The 19,644-nt window shown below is 39.3% G+C and overlaps 1 protein-coding gene across 3 annotated transcripts in view; it reads right to left on the reverse strand.

Moving 5' to 3' along the window:
* The window catches only part of TRAPPC11 (trafficking protein particle complex 11), a 69,058-nt gene that overhangs the window by 35,024 nt on the left and 14,390 nt on the right, over positions 1-19,644 (reverse strand). The window contains exons 18-30 of one of the 3 annotated variants that reach the window (XM_033160896.1): positions 18,727-18,857; positions 17,565-17,717; positions 16,158-16,345; positions 15,521-15,669; positions 14,857-14,978; positions 14,255-14,374; positions 13,032-13,097; positions 12,787-12,943; positions 12,056-12,167; positions 10,355-10,446; positions 9,221-9,354; positions 7,809-7,976; positions 4,344-5,582 (exon numbers count right to left, since the gene is read on the reverse strand). In XM_033160896.1, the coding sequence (XP_033016787.1) occupies positions 5,538-5,582; positions 7,809-7,976; positions 9,221-9,354; positions 10,355-10,446; positions 12,056-12,167; positions 12,787-12,943; positions 13,032-13,097; positions 14,255-14,374; positions 14,857-14,978; positions 15,521-15,669; positions 16,158-16,345; positions 17,565-17,717; positions 18,727-18,857 (1,637 nt within the window). In that variant the 3' untranslated portion in view covers positions 4,344-5,537. Of the gene's footprint in view, positions 1-4,343; positions 5,583-7,808; positions 7,977-9,220; positions 9,355-10,354; positions 10,447-12,049; positions 12,168-12,786; positions 12,944-13,031; positions 13,098-14,254; positions 14,375-14,856; positions 14,979-15,520; positions 15,670-16,157; positions 16,346-17,564; positions 17,718-18,726; positions 18,858-19,644 lie in introns of those variants that run through there. The other 2 variants (XM_033160897.1, XM_033160898.1) reach the window with 2 other exon arrangements.

The raw sequence follows: 19,644 nt of genomic DNA on the forward strand, positions 1-19,644 counted from the left end.
GCTTGGCTTTTGAAAAACAGGGTGTCTGCAGTACTTGGCTAATTTGGAACCACTGCTGTAGATTTTGATCCTTTGAAAGGCTTGCTGCTTATGTTATATTGAATCATTAGAAACAAATGAAAATAGCAAGAGCAAAAGTTTTTAATATTGCGATGACAAAATGTACCAGTGATTTGTGGTGGGTCATATGTACATCTAACAGAAATAAAAAGGATATGATTTATATACTTTTTTTTCTTTTTAGCACAGATTAAACATTAAGATACAATGTGCAAAGTTACAAATTTAAAAAATGTTGTGCTTGATGCATAGTTTTAAAAGGGATGGAATGTAGAAACAAGTAAAACCAAAATACACTACCAGCGGGTGGTGGTTGTTGTTTTTTGGCGGGTCTTCACTTGTGTTTATATAATAACCTTTTAGTCAGAGAAGACAGACAGCTCCGTTGTACAATAGCCTACGGGTCTGGACACACCCTACAACACTCTGCCATCACAATGACAAGATCAATAAAGAAAAGTGCTATAACCTTGACTTAAAATGGAAAGGAAACCACTAACCTATATTAAAAAGATATGCCATCAGCACAATGTATTTTTTCATTCTCTTCTTCAATACTGTAGCTATTATTTTAGGTGTATGTGTGGATTTTAAACTATTTGCCACAAGATTGTTCATGCTTAAGGTTTCTAAAGGCCATAATTCCTTTGTGACTACCAGCATGAAAAGTCTTTAATCCCCCCACTAGATGTTTGGAAATTCTTCTAGTAAAAATTCCAGATCTTTTATTCCCCCCCCCCCCAGTAGCTGTTGCTTTTTTAAATATAAGGAATGTTAGGGGGCAAGCACTTCATGTCAGATCTTTCTCTTCTTTTTGCAAAATAACTATTAAAAATCCCCCCTTTTGCTTACAGGGTGACCTAGCACACCCTGCTGTGCAGTGCCAATGAGACCATAGCCATCAAACACCCACAGGCACATTTATGTCATGGGCCTGTGATCCTGGTCTTTTAAATACTGAAGAACACCCCAGTTCTTTATTTCCCAAACCTGTTTTGTGTTTTTGCATGAATTGTTCATTAAGAAAAAAAGAAACACGAGTAACAAAAGAGATTGTAAACTTTTGGGAGGAGGGACTAATAAAAAAATTCCAACACAGGGAAGGAAAATGGAGGGAAGGATAAGCAGGCCAAGAATGTGTGTTCAGTTTGGTTCCACATAAACTGAGTTTCAATAAGGGTTGAAGATTAAGGGGTTGTGCCAAAGGTTTAACTAAAAAGGTGGCTTTAGAAGGAAGGCAGAATTAAGGCAACACAATGTGCTCTGAAATGGTGTTCCAGAGATAGGGGCAGTAAAGGGTGGCATGGTGGTACAGCAACACTCCCAACAGTGGAGTCGGTGCCACTCAATGGGAGGGAGGGTAAGGCAGCAGTGAGGTTGGTGTGGTGCAAATGCACTGGCAGGAGCACTAGATAGGCTTCCCTTCCCTCCTCCTTCCCAGTAAAGACCAGAACCTCAGCTGTTAGGAGGTCAGGCCACCCTAAGCGTGCCATCCATTACTGCATATGGGTAGAAAGAGGGGCAGTTTAATGAAACAGGAGACCTGTAGATGGCCGAGGGTGGTGAAGCTGAAGGAACAAACGTCACAGATGGGGGATGGTGAGGGGATAAGAGAGAATGCTTTGAAGGTAAAGATGAGTTTGCTGGAGAGAAGCAACATGACCTGGCGATGCTCTAAATAAGGAAAGCAAAGGAGATCCAAGATAAAGCCACGTTTACATGCCTAGTCAACAGGGTGGATGGTGGCAAAGAAGGAAAAAATGGCCCAGAAGGAGAGTTGCCCAAGTATAAACCAAGCTTGTAATGGCAATGAATGAAACACCTAAGCTGAAATATCAGACAGGAAGTTGGTGGGGTTAGATGCAGTTGTGGAATAAAGAAGTAGATATGGATGATCTCACTGAAAGCCACAAGATTTGATGAAGTCACTCGGGTATATAAATGGAGTAGCAGATTACCAAATACTAATTCCCGAGAGACACTAGCAAATTTCCTGTGGAAATTTTGAATGAGGGATTAGGCAAGTAGGGGGGAAACCAACAGAGGGCAGAGAGGGAGAAACCTAACACACATAAGCAAACAGCAGATATACTCAGCAGCATGAGAGAGGTAATAGATGAGGACAGAAGATCTGAAATGGGGAGAGAGTTCTTTTGAAGAGTACAAGTTAATTGGAGTACAAAAGGTAGAATTCTGATTGTAAGGATTTGAAAGGAGCTGGAGAAAATTTAGACAGCAGTAATCTAGGATGAGCAACCTGGCGTCCTCCAGCTGTTTAAAGTGTTCAGTAATCACTTAGTGTATACATAAGATGAATTTACTTGTATTCCTTTCTTTGAAAGGCAGCCATTTTAGAGAGATTTTAAATATGCTTTTTTGAAAAAAGGAATTGTGGTCAGGAAAATGCTGCTTCTAAGCACCCCAGCTGGGGAAACTTATTTCACAGATAATTGACTGTTTTCAAAGCATTCAGAAATATTATCAACATTCTCTGGTATTCATTATGTATGTTATTTCTCCTCTGCTTGTGGGCTGCCAAGCACACACCTCTGTTCCCATCTCCTGGTTGTAGTTCAAGTACAAAGCCAGAAAATATGCTCAGGTATTTATTTTCCATGACCAGAAAACATGCTGCGGTATTTATTTCCTTTGTTGTTTATGCAACCAAACATATTGAAAGCCTTCAAACAATAGAAGAGACTGTGGGTTCTTGAACAAGTAGATAACCATTTTTCCTTGTCAAGTTCCATGACTCTGACAGGATCACGTACAGGCTTCATGTTGATGGCAAAAAGGGGAATCTTATACTGTTAATTGCAAATGAAAAATCATGAGGACTTAATGTATCTTCTACGCTTCTGGTCTATTTTTACTCACATTGGTTGTAAAGTCCACCAGGGTGCACTTTACACAGCGTCTGTGGGCAGATTTTTTCCTTCCTTCAGACCTTATGGAAGGCAAGCCAGCTTTTTAAGGGCTCAAGAGGTGGCATTTATAATGCTGTTAATACTATGTGAAGAAAAGCAATGCTGGATTGGTGGACTAGAAAGGCTGCCCCTCTTAGGAATGGCTTAAAGATGCTCACCCAGTGATAGACCACAAATAATCAGCTTGTATTTTAACCAAACATCAGAATTTTGAAGAAAATAAATGTGCTTGTGAAAGTCTTAAATTTAAAATTTCAAAGCAGCAAAAAGCAAATAAAACAGCCTCAACTCAGCATTGTTATGCCTGGGATGTTACAGCTCAACTTATACAATGGTTAGTAAGCATAAGATTTCGAGAGCAGCTTTAAGATCAAGCTAGACTGATCTTGCAGCAATAACTGGTCAGTTTACTTTTAAAGCTTGTATATCCCATCTAAGTTGCACAACATACTTCTTCAGGATCAACACTGCTTTGTTACAATTATTATTTTATTTCCACAATTTGTTCTTTTCTGGTTTAAAGCAATTCTGATTTATTCATTTTTTCATCAAAATGAGGTTCACTGCATGAGGCTAGAGGAAGTTAGCCACATATTTTCTCTCTCACTTGCCCCGCAGTAAAGTTGTGTTATTTTTTATTATATTTTATTTTAAAAAGACATTTGGTTCATTTCCAGATAGCTGCTTACACAGTCAGCTGGCCACAATAGTAGCACTGAGGCAGATCTTGCCATGGTGTTAGATTCCTTTAGGAGGAAGATCAAGACATACCCACTTCCACTAGGTGTTTGAAGGTGAGGAAGTATACTTTTTTGACATTGGATTGCTCATCAATACTACCACATGGGTGACCCTTTTATTAGTGCAAAGCCAGCTACAATAATGCCAAATGATAGTTTGCAAACCTCCTTCAGATTACAGGTGTAAACCTGCTTCAGATGACATCTACGCCATTTTAAAATATTATCTGCTAAACCTATACCATACCATACCATATCATCTCATAAATTGCCAAAAATTCAGGATAGCACTACTTGGTGCTTAGATCGCACTTCAAGCATTCTGAAGTGGATTGTCTATGTTATGCCAGCAATTGTCAACAGACCTGGAAGTTAAGCCAGTTGTTATCCTCATATTGCAGATGAAGGGACTGAAGCTAAGAAACAAGCAGCTTGCTTAAGGTGACCTAGCAAGTTCATGGCTGAGGAGATACTTCAATGAGGAAATTTCCAAGCTCACATTGTTAGCTCACATTGTACCCTGGGCTCTGATCTTCCTTTAGATCCAAAAGGAGACACACTATGAGATCCAAAAGCCAAAGCTTAAATTAATTTATTAAACAATGGGGGGGAGGGGAAATCACGAAACACTTTTATTTACATGATTTACTGTGACCAGCTCACATGAACATTGATAGGATGAATTTCTGTTAACTAATTGACATTCTGCATGGAGAGAGAACCCTGATAGAGATTGACTGGATAAAAGTCTGAAGACTGGATGATACTGCTGCAGTGTAAAGGCCTTTTCCCACAAAATGGCTCCCAGTAGGGTTTACAGTAGAAAGCATTTTTAAGCCAGTCTATGGTAGCAGACCTGGCTCTGAACTGCTAAAATTAAGAATATTGCTTCTCACATTAGCCAAATGTTTCAGCTTCTCCCAAAAGGCCCACCATAACAATAGGATGGTTTTGCAAGGGTGGCCAAGCATTTAAGATGCATTTGGCTCCTTGATAACAAAATCCAGCCATATCATTTTGTAGTATTTTTGTATTTAGGGTTTCTCTTCTCCCATAGTAAATGACAGTCAAAGGATGCTGAAGAGCTGCTTGAAAAAGCCAAGGGTTGTTCCGTGGCAAAGTTGCCATTAGGAACTATCAGCTTCTCAATATTGGTATCATTGCCTCTTCATGAGAAAAGACCCCCAAAACAGCTTCCCAGCGGTTTGCACAGCACTAATAATAGCCAGCAACTCTCAATTATCACCAGATGCAAGCACAAAATGACACTTATTCATGGAGTATTTCGAATTATCAATCATGCATCAAGTAGCTAGTGCCTAATAAGACAATAAGCATATGAAGTGAATCCTGTTCTTTACTCAAAATACAGAAGGGCACAAAAAGGAGGTTCTAAAAGCAAGGGAGACTTAAATGCTATAGGAATTGAGGGCCAGTGGTGGAATCAGTTATCATAGCAAACACCACAGGCGTTGCACCTCAAGACTGGCTACTGAAGGCAGAATAATTTTTTTTCTTTTTAGCCAAGTAAACGTCATTCATATTGCCAAAATATTCCATATACATAATAAATAGCACTTCCATTTCAGTGAAGTCAAAGAAAAAACCCGCACACGCAAAATTAGAACACTGACTTTCCCCCATATATTATTTGTTCAAATCAAGTCCATAAAGAGACTTAATTAAGACTTTAGGCAGTTGTTTTGGCTCCTAAGTTTTTCATTTGTAGACTGAGCAAAATTAGTTTGGAAAAAGCAGAGTTCTATAAAGTATGTGCAAAACTCTCCCCCTTAAGTGCATGAATCCAGAGTTACGCAGCAGCAATAGAAGCATCATCTGGTTGACGGCCCTGTGGCTTTAGAAGGAAGAGAGAACAGATTTAATATTTAAGTTTAATCTACAAGTATACAGCAGTACAGTACAAATCTACATACTAATTAATATTGGTTTCTTGTCTTTTAGAATTCACTCAGCCCCAAACTGTAACTCCATTGTACTGCAATTCATGTCACAGACAAATATTACTTAGAAGCAGCTGCAGCTGGAGTGGCATCCTCCTAGCAGCTACGTTGGGATTCACTGGGGTGGGGTTGGAGCAAGCCAGTGGTGAGGTTCAGGAGCTCTGGACCTGCAGTGGTGGCATTCTTCACCACCAAACCAGAGCTTTGCTGACCTCACCGCCTCCTTGCCCCATCCTCATCCTAACAAACCCGGTACCCCCAACCCTCTTCACAAGCAGCTGCTGCTTAGAAACTCTGTATATTTATTGTAGAGAAAGTTGCCTAGGGTTCCACTCTTAAAAATATTTAATTGGAGACACGTCCCATTGAGATTAGTGAGTGCTGAAGGATTGTTAAAACAAACACTGTTAGGCGTTGGCTACAAGGAAGCAATGAAGTTCAGGCTATAATGGTGAAGAGCATTACATTCATTCACTGGTGGAAATAATATAAGAGTGATTTTTCATATTTTCTTGTGTGTCGGATCACTTCTAATCCAAACAAAAAGGAGTTTGAATATGTGTTAGTTACAGCAGAGATACAGGCAGAAGAAGGCAATAATTAGATGCCAATTGCACTTTGAGCATCCTTCTCTTTTTCGGATTTCCATCAGCAAGCTGCTCCACTAATAAAAATGTTTAATGCCTCTCATTCTGTGGGACTAACAATACTGCATTTTTTTACTCTTAAAGAAGATAAATACATGCCACTTAATTAGAAACTTTACAGCTTGAGCAAGATGACTCCTATCATTCTTTCAGATTTGTAAAATTCCATCTAGTTTTCAAAAACGTTAGCAGCAATAGCTTAGAATGAATTTTAAGCTGACATCACTGGCTTCAACAGTCTCTATTGATACCATGCACAAAAGTATAACTTGCAAAATTACACTTCTTTAGCATTTAAGACCACAATTTTATTAACGTCTAAGCAACTACAATACTTAAAATGGCAAGTATCGTTAACATTATTTCAGTGCTGAGGGATTATTAAGTCTAACACAATCCGGGCTTCAATTTATTCAACTTTTTTTCGTTTAGAGTAGAAAGGAAAGGAAATGAGTCCCTTAAGGAAGCTCCCCACCCTCTTTTAGGAAGAGGAACTAATATTGGCATGTATGGGAGTATAGGCAAGAAGAAAGTACAGCTCAAGATGCTACACATGCTTAGAGCTTCTTTCCCAGAGGCAGCAGGCTTATGTCTCTAGCTGGCAAAAAGTGTAGATGGTTCATCTCAATAGTATATTGATTGTCAGAATGTATGGGAAACACCCATCCTTTCTGGCTGTAATGCAAATCAAGTAGAATAAAGAGCTATGACAGGGGAGGGGATTAGGTTGTTTTTTTACAATGTAGTTCACAAAGGCACATCACATTTTTTCAACAATTTCACTAACACTGCCTAGACATGTCTCTTCCTAGCCACCAGCATAACAGTAACATAATGAATATGAATATTTTCAATTAACATAGACCAATTCTTGCTATGAAAAAGGGCTTGGGAGATAGGACTAATTAATCAACTTCATAGTACCTAATAATTCCACTATCATATGCATACTCTTAACAAATGCTAAATAAGCCATTGGTGCTTTGTCTTCATATTAGACTCTTTTCAATTCCAGTTATTTCCAAGTTTGATTTAGCATCATGGCAATTCATAACCCAAAGAGATATTTACTCTATCTTGAAACTATTTCAACTAAGCATCTTAAAAAGTACTGAAATATAATATGAAATAGCAGCTATTGTTTGCCTCATTTTAATTTGGATCACAGAATACAGGAAGAAGCTTTAGCACATTTTACAGACTGAATAGATACTCTGGTTCTCTCATAAAATGATGTAAGCTAGTCTTAACATGAAATATTTCCTCAGAATCCCAATTAAATTGCAAAATGCAGTCAACAAGAGCCTTCTAATTGACTATACTCCAAATTATAGATTTGCTTCTTACATTTTGCAATTTCTGGGTAGATGCTATGCCAACTTGAAAAGTCTAGCCTAATATTCAACTGTCTTTAAGCATGACACATGTTCTGAAAGAGCTCTAAACAGCACAGATGTCATTATTATATCTTACCTTTACAAATATGTGTGTTGGTATAAATCTTCTAAGCAGCTGGTTGGTGAAATTTGGAAACCGTAGCAGGTTGATATTAAGTGATGGCAGCTGTTGATATCCAGCCATGAGAGGATAGAAGTTGTATAACATTTCCTGTTCGGTACCAGGAAGGATTCGCAATCTTATCTAAAAATACAGTTCAGGGTCTGTAATCAGTCCTTTTTTTGGATTAAGATCTCAATTTGGCCTTCTATTTTATTTAAATGTTTGTCTGAAACAGTTAATTATTAGTATGTTCTTTTTATTCCCACTCAATTTCTCAACCTCCTCACTATTTCAACTTTAATCTTGTAATTTCAATCCTCCTGACCGGCACTTGCAAAGGCTCAAGTATATCTTGTGAATGTTACAAGTTGTCTGCTTCTTAAATGGCAGCTGCTGAAGTCACAAGCGTATCAGAGTTCCCCATGGAAAAGGTAAAGGATCCCTGGATGGTTAAGTCCAGTGAAAGGTGACTATGGGGTGTGGCACTCATCTCACTTTAGGCCGAGGGAGCCAGTGTTTGTCCACAGTCAGCTTTCCGGATCATGTGGCCAACATGGCTAAACCGCTTCTGGTGCAATGGAACACCGTGATGATTTCCAGAGCACATGGAAACACTGTACCTTCCTGCCGCAGCAGTACCTATTTATCTACTTGCACTGGGTTGCTTTCAAACTGCTAGGTTGGCAGAAACTGGGACAGAACAGGAGCTCACCCCGTCATGCAGATTCGAACCGCTGACCTTCCGATCAGCAAGCCCATGTAATGAATGGGAGTATACAGTTTAAGGTATCTCTTACCACCATTGTTCTTTTTTTCCCCTCTACCCCCCTCTACTCTAGGTTCTCTCTCAATTATGGATAAATGCAAATTTCCCCCAGGTACCTAGATATCTGTACAGTCATACCTCCGTTTGCGAACGTGATCCGTTCAGGAGGCACATTCGCAACCCGCAGAGTTCGCAACCTGAAGCGCTGCGTCTGCGCACGCACGTGATGCGCTTTCGCGCATGATGTCATTTTGCACTTCTGCGCATGCGCAAGCGCCAAAACACAAAGTAACCTGTTCCAGTACTTCTGGGTTTGGCACAATCCACAACCTGAAAACGCGTAACCCGAGGTATGACTGTATATACAAACTTAGTATTTCAGATTTATGTAAAAAGTTGTTCTTCCCTCAAACAAGGATATCTTGTAGTTTTTATTTCCCAGTTTCTCCACCTCTAAGTTTTGCAAACGGACACAATATTCAAAACACTATTGGACATGTTTAGGACAATCAATTTATCCTATGTGTGACTCAGATAATAGAAGGTTTGCAAGAGGCTTTTTCCAATATCCCACAACTGTAACAAAATATTTCTTTTAAGTTTGGAGTCTAAGCCATACCTGCTTAAGGCCAGAAAACATGAAGGCTTCACTAGGTTCCACTAACACTTCCACATCTTGAACAATATTGGTCTTATTTTGCAGGTGATATTTTACAGGTAAGGATTCTCTGACTCGACCAAACGAGGGCAAATCTTTGGAAAGGAAGTGTAACAGAAGTTACATGTATTTCAGCCAAAATAGCATTTATTGTTTCTTTTTCAACTTTGCAAGTATATATTAATACTATTTAGGGTTATACACCTCAGAAACCAAGAAGATTAAAAATGTACTGAAAAGTTACCAAACACAGGAGTAACCATGAAAACATTGTAGCTTCACGTAGGACTGACGAAAATACCAGTCTCTTTTTAGACACTGTTAAGTTGCTGAAGTGCTGCAAGGCAAATTCCATCTGTCAGCAGTAAGTGAAAAGGGAAGGTTGTGCATTACAGTTTGGATTTTTTGAAAATGGAACTAGAATAGCCTATTTCAGTGTTTTGCTTTTATGAAAATTCACACCTGTAACAAACGAATGGAAGCCAGTGGCATGGCAGACCTACTCCCAAACTTGTCCAATGAGTGTGACAGGCTGAACATCCTGGGTTCAAATCTTTGCTAGGCCATGAAGCTGATGGTGATATGGCTCATCTCACCCCAATTCAAGCAACCTCTCTTTGCCATTTCAAAGGCAGGATATAAAATGTAATAAATAAAAGTTTATTTGCTAAGTTCTTCCATCATTTGCATGTTTCTGGGGAAAGAAGTGATGTTTAAGATGGAAACACGTGACAAACAGAATTTGCATCTATCAATTGTGTGAACTGTGATCTTTTTTTGCCTCTTATATTTTAGAAACTGGAGTGAGTTGACAGCACAAAGGGTTGGATCTAAACTTAGTCATACTTAGAGCAGACCTACTGAAATCAATAGAACTTATGACTAACTTAAATTGCATTGATTTTAGTGGATCTAATCCAAGTATGACAAAGTGGACCCAACCCAGTCTTTAACATTTAATGGGGAAATGACTTTGTCCACAAACTATGTTAGCAAGCAACACTTTTGCAACACACCAGAATCTAATTTTGCACTGCGGTAAGAGTTTGAGAGCATCTGAGGTCAAGTATGACTTTATGCATAAATTTACATTACCTGCGTTAACATGGAGTGGGATACTTTCTGCAATAACGTGGGGGAGTGTGATCACAGTATTAACAACAGGTATGCTCTTCTCAGCTGTGCGCCTTTAAAAGAAAACAGAGATAAATATTTTAACACTACAAAAAAATCAGCAGTAAACGACTTCTTAATTTTCAGTTTAAAAGATAAGAGGAAAGAGTTACAAGAAAATCAAATTATTAGAGGCACAATACATGGGACAAAAAGGGATACAGGATCTAGGTGACAAAAACAGATTTGCACAATTCAGTGCTTTGCATAATAAGTCAACGTAAGTATTGTGAAGAATGATAAAGGTTATAAAACATGAACACCAAAATACAGTAAGGGCAGATGGTTAGGGGAACAGAAAAGCATAGGGACCTTGTTTTTCAGCTTTTCATTTTGCCAACAGCTCTTTCTACTCAATGCAGATTCTTTTTGCTTGTTTTAGGTTTTTTTTAGGTTGTTGCAGTAACTAGATATGAACTTAGAATATATAATGGCCATAAATTTCAGGGATGAGTGAAATACATAAAATAAATTTTGCAGAAAGATCTATGTTCCTGAATTTGATAAAATACTACAGTGGTACCTTGGTACTCAAACTTAATCCGTTCTGACTCCTGAAACCATTTGAAAACCGAGGCGTGGCTTCCGATTGGCTGCAGGAGCTTCCTGCACTCAAGTGGTAGCCGCATTGGATGTTCGGCTTCCCAAAAATGTTTGCAAACCGCAACACTTACTTCCGGGTTTGCAGCTTTCGGAAGTTGATTTGTTCGACAACTAAGCCATTTGAGAACCAGTATTTGGATTCTGCCTAAATCTACAGCCTAGCTAGAATCCACAACCCCACCTCTGCTACATGAAGCCTCTAAAGTGTTGGGTCTGAAGGTTTGCACCGTGGGCTCTTCACCACACTAGCGAAAGCATTCATGGCCACCTGGCGTTATGGGAACAGATTCAGCAAATAAGCATATGAGGCGTATATGCAGGCTTTGGTCTGCATGCTGTTAGTTATTCTCACACAGGACTACACAGGTTGGGTAATGAGAAGAGCCCAATTCATGACAGGCAGGCCAAAGCCTTTGCAGAGGCCTCAAGGCACCAGGTGGGTCCTCAGAAGCCCGGCAAAACCTGATAAAGAGTTTTTCAAGCCCCCATCCCAGGTAAATTACATAGAGTCCACAATGTAAACTTAAGGCTCCAGACAAAATTCTGCCTTGGGCAACATTCACTCCAAGCTCTTCTTTTCAGCAATATATTATGAAAGTTGTTCCTACTGCATTCTGCTAAAGAACTGGTTCCCTGAATGCTTTGTTTGTTTCACTAAGGAGCTGATAACGAAAAAACAAGCTCCTCGGCTGGGAGTGTGCCTTGAATAGTCAGAGAAATGCTGATCTGCCTTATCTGAACTCTCTAGATTCATGTGTTCAAAATTTGTGTGAATGGGTTTCTTCAGCAGCCGTCTGCCTGGGGTATCTGTGTGAATGTTTTTCCACAGTTTATTTCACCCCCGCTACTTTAAAGGACTACTGTTGGATCTGGCTAAAAGATACAATACTAGATAGCCAAGGCTTCTCTCGGTTATGCCCAAATTGTATGCCAGAAGGCTTGAACTGTGATAATGCTTATTGATATTCATCAATAAGGAAAAAATATGGGATATTTGAAGAGGCAGGTGGGAATATTTACCTTTTCCAGGAAATTACATAACTTCCAGTAGCCACTCCACTTTGACCAGTAGGAACTGATGGACAACGAAGACAAAAACATTCACTAGCACTTTCACCTGTCTGTAAAACAACTATTAGAAAAGTGAGGTTCAGTCTAAAGTTTCTCAGATACAGAAATCATTATGAATGTTTTATATGAACATACTCTATATTATTTACATACAAGTAAATGTAGCAAACATTAACATATGAAAACTATAAAGAACACAAGCATATGCATAGTACAGAGCATTGTTTCACTTTTTCCTGTTCCCCAGCAAAAGCAGAGGAACCAAATCACATAAAGACAAAATGAGCAGTCATTTAATGACAAAAGATAGAATTACAGTGTATATGTTATCAAATATCTCCAGAGTCAAACAGGACTTGGTGGGCCTTCACCATCTCTACCAAGTTTCTTTATTGTAAAAGTGCAGACATTTCACTGTGTAGCAACTATGTCAAAATGTTGATTGTGGTGGAGGTGGAGGAAATGCAGACAGAGTACACTTGCAAGGGAGTCAAATTAATCTCCAGGTTTTGCTTTTTGAGAAAAGCTTACGAATTCTATGCAATATATGTCAAAATAATCCTATTAAAATAAAATAAAAACACATACTGCATGCCTGGCATAATGCAGTAACAATCAATGGGTTTCTTCCCAAACAACATCCCAGAAGAGTGCTTAAGAATACACAGGAAGGTTCTCACCATTCTCCACGTAAGATTCTAGATGATCCATAGGCATCATGGAAGGAGAAAGCTGCAGTTGGCTGGTTACAATAGTGAGGGCCCAAGGAGAAGCACTGAGGATGTCTGTCATCAGCAAAAATGGGATGTCCAAAAATACTTTATCTAAATGCTCAAACTGCCAGGAAGAGAAACAAAAGGTGGATCATTTTATTGTTCATATTGTCTGTCCAGGCAATGTTTTCAATCAGGTTTCAGTAACGTACCTTATTTGAGACAAACTTAACAGCTACCTCAAATGGAAATACCGTCTCCACAGTAACTGTTTCATCCTGCATAAAAAAGAAAGCCTAAATCATCCAAAAGGTAGCAAAAGCTTTATCATTCCTCTGCAACTTATAGGTACTCTACAAAACGTCCTCCTACATCAGAGAAGGAAAAATTTCCAAATATGGCTTGATCTTATCCATACTCAGGGTGTGTGTGTGATACTGACCAGTACACAGCACCACCACCTCTTTTTTCGTTAACCCTGGAAGCCATCGTGTGCTGGCACCCATGACACATTTATCAAGATAACAAGTACCAGCATCTTATTTTTTACCCCCCCCCCAAAAAAGAGGCATGGTCAATACTAGTAACTACTGTCTCAAATTAGTTGCATTCTTAAAACACACATTATTAAAACCAAGTATAGTCTTTCATCCCACTGGTCCTATTATTTCAGCACCAGAGTCATTTGGCATCTTAGCGCCCCCCCCCCCCCCAGATTATGGTCAGGTCTGCCCAAGTCATCACTCACTAAGCTGAATTCATGCACGGCAGCTGACTAGCGGCTCAATACACTTCCTGGTTTCACTGCCTGCCAGAATGCAAAAGTTGAAGGACACATGCGGCTACATTTAGTTTAGTTGGTCACAAGGTGTGCGGACTAGCACTACATGGATATAAACATTCTCTTGAGTTGAAGGAGACTGTTGCATGTTGAGGACCTGGGTGTTCACCATCCTAGCTATTTCCTGACACCTCTTAAGTTTGCCTTCTTTCAGTTATAGAACGGTACACCCATTCTTCCTCTGAGCATCTTGTCAGAGGAATGACTACTTTTATCACTGACAGCCAAGCTTATCAAAGTGGATAATGAAGAAAGGTCTCTCTTAATATGCATTTCTGGTTGACCACATTATAAACAAGCCACTCAATTTATTTTTATTTACATATTATATTATAACCATATTCCATTTCCTGATACTGTTTATACATTTATAATTTCCTACTTATTTATTGATGCTGTAATAAAAACAACAGAAACAAAAAAATAAGAATTAAAAAGATTACATTTGTCGAACCATCCATGCATAATGGATTCCAATAGAACTTATGCATGTAGTCTGCATGCTTAGGAAACCCTAGACTTTAGCTATTCATGCTCACAAGGATACACTTGGAGAACCTAAGAGAAAACCAACTGCCAACCAGTCCAACATACCCTGTGACATTTGCAGATAATCTCTTTTCCCTCAATGGTCGCACTCACTAGGTAGGAAACATATACAAGAAACATCCTAGCACCAACTGTTCCACAGTGAATATATAAGGTCTTCTCCAGCTTTACAACAATCAGGGGGAGAAAGAGGGAGGGAGAGAGAAAAAGTGATTAGACAAAACAAATACCAAAGACCTCTAAGTACAATATGCAGAAGTCTTATTTTAAAGCATCATCACATCCAAAAGCATTTCTAGGACTATCTCAACTATGTGTGCATATGAAACCAAGAGAAACATTTTGTGTTCCTAGGTTGCTTCATGTTTTACTTTGGAAAAACAAGTGGTTGTGGTTTGTACTATGTGCAAATATAATTCTTGAGCAAATTCTGAATTCTGAAACAGTTTCCCTCCTTACTGTCCCACATGTATCGAGGCACAGATCCAAAGAAATATCATAATCCTGAACTATTGGAGTGAAAACGGAAATGAACTGTAATCAATCTTTGGATTGGGGCCTATATCTCAGAGGTACTCATGTGCAACATTAATTCCATCACTGCTTTTTAATACTTGTTACACTGATAAAGTAAGGGACATATTTACCTTTTCACCTGGTTGCAAGTCTCCTACAGGGATATCAGTAAGTAAAGCAGGATAGGAATCATCACACATTTCTGTTCCATTTAGAGTCACATGAGTTTTTTGAGTCAGGTTTGCATCTTGGCCTAAAATAAGGGGGTAGTAGATTGTCATATCTGTTAGGTTTACAATAGCAACAACTAGGAAAGATTTTAAGTTACTTGTATTACGAAACTGCAGTCAATATGAACTTTACGCAGCACTGATCTCATGCAAAGTTAAGTTCTTCAGAACCACATTGGCCCAGTTCAAATAAAAGATTGTCGTGGAGCTGATTTGTGAACCTTGAGCTTGAACATCCTGTCGCAAACCCACCTCCCAGCAAGACTACAAGGAGGATGGAAACTTTTGCTTCCATTTTAGATTAATCCTATTTTAGCATTACATCTGAATCCTAAACTGTGGTTAAGATTAACAATCGTTTGCTGAAAGCTTCTTAAGTTACACTTTGAAGTCAGCTTGCTGAAAAAGACCTGTGTTTGGTTGTCTTCAAGCACCAATCCTAATTGTCTGTAGCTATTTATTTGTCATAACAGTACAGGAGAAGGGAGTGATTTAATCCTTTCCATAATAAGTCCATCACTCTCTATAGGGAATGTGAGCAAGTACCACAGCACATAACAAATACCTGGTTTTAAGCCTGCTGTGAGCTTTACATCTTTGGCAACAGTCTTCTCGTGTGACTGAATTGTCACAACCAAACAGTACATTTCATTTGTCAGGGCAGGAGGTTCGTGACTTAGCTGTACAGAAATGTTTGGTACTCTGGAAATGACCCTTTAATAAAAACAAGAGAAAGATTAACCGCCTGCTACCTCTCAACATTCTTACGTCCTGGTCTTATCCGCTCCTCTAGCTGCCGCAGCACAAGCCTCTGCTTGCACCACAGCAGCAGCATTCTATGCAAGGCAAACAGTTGAGTTTTGTTCCACATGCCTTTCAAATCCCCTCATATCCTCTCTTCTCGCCACATACTTTTGCAATGTCACAAATGTGCACTAATGCTAAATGCACTACTATTAGCTGCCCAGAACAACACATACTCAGGCACTTCTCGATACTATTTTCATTACCACTATTTCCATTTTACAAATGGGAAGAAGGGAAACTCTGCATTTTTCTAGTGTATGTGTATATATATATATATATATGTATATATATATATATATATATACACATACATACACACACACACTCCCCAAGACACCAGACCATTCTATGTATCCATTAAACATTTGCCATTGCACATGCCGATTTCCACTTACATGGTGCTCGTCTGAACTGCAAGGCTATCCCAATGAACCTCATTATCTGGAAGTTTAGGTCGCCTTTTGAAGGAACGAGCTGCAAGCAATGCTTCTTGAGAAGAAGCAGCATCTCCCCCTCCTCCATGCCAGTTCAAAATCAAACACCGGCCGTTCTCACCACCCAGAATCAAATCCACTGATGTGATCTGGAAGAGAGACAAATACCATTGGGACCATACCAATACCATCCAGTCCATTTAACATATGCCATGACACATGCAATATTCACCCAGAACCATACTAATATAAAACTCGCATTACCAGTGCCACCCCCTTCTCTATGAAATTATGCTGAGCAAATCCATATTCTGAACTGTCTGGCATAATTCAGTCTGCCCCTTTGGACATAAAAATCTCCAGCTTCAGAATTTTCCTATTATGTGTGAATCTATTTTCAATTTATGCCACCTTTACTGGAACTTTGTTCAGAAGTCAATTCAAAAGGACTTGTCCCACTACAATCTATATGTCCACAGGATTGTGATCTTAGGATTCCTAGGTTTTCTAGAAAATACAGTGGACCCTCCGGATACGAACTTAATTTGTCCCAGGGGTCTGTACTTACCCCGAAAAGTCCGTATTCAGAGGCACCGCTTCTGCACATGTGCACGCAGCAAAACCCGGAAGTATACACTTTTGGGTTTGCCACATTCACAACCCGAAATTACGTTACCCAAAGGTAACGTAACCCGAGGTACCACTGTACTTCAACTCTGTCATGTCCCCTTTCTACCAATGCTTCATTTTGGGCCTTCTCAATAATGCAATGCCTTGCAGAGTCCCATTTGGTGCAGTGATGCAGCACATCTCAAAATGTTCTACTAGTGCAGGGATGTCCAACAGGTTGATCGCGACCTGCTGGTAAATCCCTGGGAGGTTTTGGAAGATCGCCTGGTCCCTTTCCTTATCGTTGATAAAATAGAATCTGTCCCTGCCCCAGCCTCCATTGTTGCATGATCTGCAGAACGGCAGATGGAGTACACTCACTGAGGCTGTTTGTTTCCCCAGCGATCTGTTGGTGAGTGGCTATTCCTCTTTATCCCTAAAAATGGCCAACAGCTTAGCCTTGAACCCCTAAAAAATGGGGCTTTCCACCTCCCTAAAAAAAGTTCAACAACTTTGACCCGAACCCCCAAAAGGGGGGTAGATCACTGCCAGTTTTTAATTCTGTGAGTAGACCGCAGTCTCTTGGGAGTTGGCCACCCCTGTGCTAGTGCAAAGGCCTTGGGCATCTAATTCTATCTCCTGTTTGTTAAAACAGTACTCCCTTGGATCAGTCTGTTAATGTTAACAAACTCCTGAACTATAATCAACCTGTCACTGAGTTTTTTAATGTATTGTTTTAAATATTAGTTAAGGGCTTACCTCAATCTTCTTTCCCACATCCTCAGTCTTTGCCACAAATTTGAAAGTGAACTTCTTTGTATTACCAGGGATAAGACACAATGTCCCAGGGCTGGGTGGTTCCATGTCACTTTTTTGATAGGCTTCTTCCACCACACAATATTGGTTGTATTCCTATAGCGCAAAAAAGTGGGCAGGTTTTCAAAAACAGCACCACTACAAGAGTAGAATAATGTACCAAATCTGATTTGCTGGGATTACTGTTCTGCCCCTAAACCCTTTTAGAACTAAATAAAAGTTACACATACTATGCACTTCATGTCAAAGCAACAGAAAATACTCACAGGTAAATGTATACAGTTGTACCTTGGAAGTCAAACGGAATCCGTTCTGGAATTACGTTCGACTTCCAAAATGTTCGAAAACCAAAGCACAGCTTCTGATTGGCTGCAGCCAATCGGAAGCCACGGAAGCTGCGTCGGACGTTCGGCTTCTAAAAATAGTTCACAAACTGGAACACTCACTTCCAGGTTTGCGGTGTTCGAGAGCCAAAACATTCAAGAACTAAGCTGTTCGAAAACCAAGGTACGACTATATGTTGAAAAAGAACTATCAATTGCATTTTGAAGCTATTTAAGATGAGAAAAGTTCAAGGAAAAATTTGCAATTTATACAACAATCCAATGTACTAGAGGGTACATCCCAGTGAACTCAATGGAGCTTGCTTCCAAGTACATACAAACAGAATTGCACTGCAAGTACAGTGGTACCCGTGGTTACATACTTAATTCATTCTGGAGATACGTTGTTAACCTGAAACTGTTCTTAACCTGAAGCGTTATTTCTGGGTTAGCGGAGTATGTAACCTGAAGCGTATGTAACCTGAGGCGTATGTAACCCGAGGTACCACTGTAGTTTTAACTGGTTACTTGGGATAGCCAACACAGTGCCCTCCTGATAAGTGTTGGAACCACCATTAAATCAGTTCTGTACTTACAAGGATCACTACCTATACCGAAATAAAGATGCACATTCTAAAAAAGAAAAAAAGGAAGTAGAAAAGGAAGTACTGATATTTTGTAGTATTAAAATGGTTAGCAGAAGGCGAATCTTATCCACTGCCCATCAAGAAGGTATTAACCTTCCTCAAAAGCAACACAAGTTTTGTTGTTTCTTAAATTACCTGATTATTGAAGCTAACACACAGCTTAGAAAACCGGATAGGATGTGGACAATCAGCTTTCAAGCATATGTCAAACTGAACTGGTGTATCAACATGAAAACTTGGAGCAAGAAACTTGGCTTTGCACTGCACTAGAGTTCAGAGCAAAAACAAAAGACAAGAAACACAGTATTAAGTATGACTGTCATATTTCACAGAAGGCCAATGGTAGATGAGCTGTTCAGTTAAGTGGGGTCTTCTTTTCTTTCTCGCCCTAGCTAAAGACATGGAACGCTTGAAGTGAGATTCTCTAGCTGCAATCCAAGCAGATATGCAGTAGGCAGAGCTGCTTCTGATTTTCTACTGCGTTCACTTATCTTCAATCAAATACAAACAAGATGTATCATAATATATCTATTGCATATTAGGGTGTGCACAGAAAAAAACAGAATATGCCTCAGCTCAGCCGAACATCATGTTTCATCATGAATTCAAAGTGGAGGTTCACGCCACCATATTTCCCAAAGCATTGGACAGATTCTCCCTTGACTACATTAGGAAAATGCCTTTAACTTAAGTTTATTTTTGGCAGTATTGGATTAAATTTACAGGCATAGTAATCATTCTGATGAGATGAAGCCTGCAACATTTCTGACAAGGTGCAAGTTTTTTTGTGTGTGCTATGCGTCTGTGCAATTTTGCAGTTGAAATTTTTACCTGAGATCTAAAGTGTATATGCTTAACTTTTTAGTGCAGATTTCTGCATAAATATACCAATGCGCTGTATCAAGTCCCTACTTCCAAATCTAGTAAAATTTGTAAACTATCAAAAATATAACTTTCAGAAATGAAATATGGATGTTTACAGAATTGAAGTGTGCACTTTCATTTTTCCAACAGGTGCACAAAATGTTACTTTTTTATTTTCAATAGCTTTGA

Source organism: Lacerta agilis, chromosome 9 (genome assembly GCF_009819535.1).
Source record: "Lacerta agilis isolate rLacAgi1 chromosome 9, rLacAgi1.pri, whole genome shotgun sequence".
Taxonomy (NCBI): Eukaryota; Metazoa; Chordata; class Lepidosauria; order Squamata; family Lacertidae; genus Lacerta; species Lacerta agilis.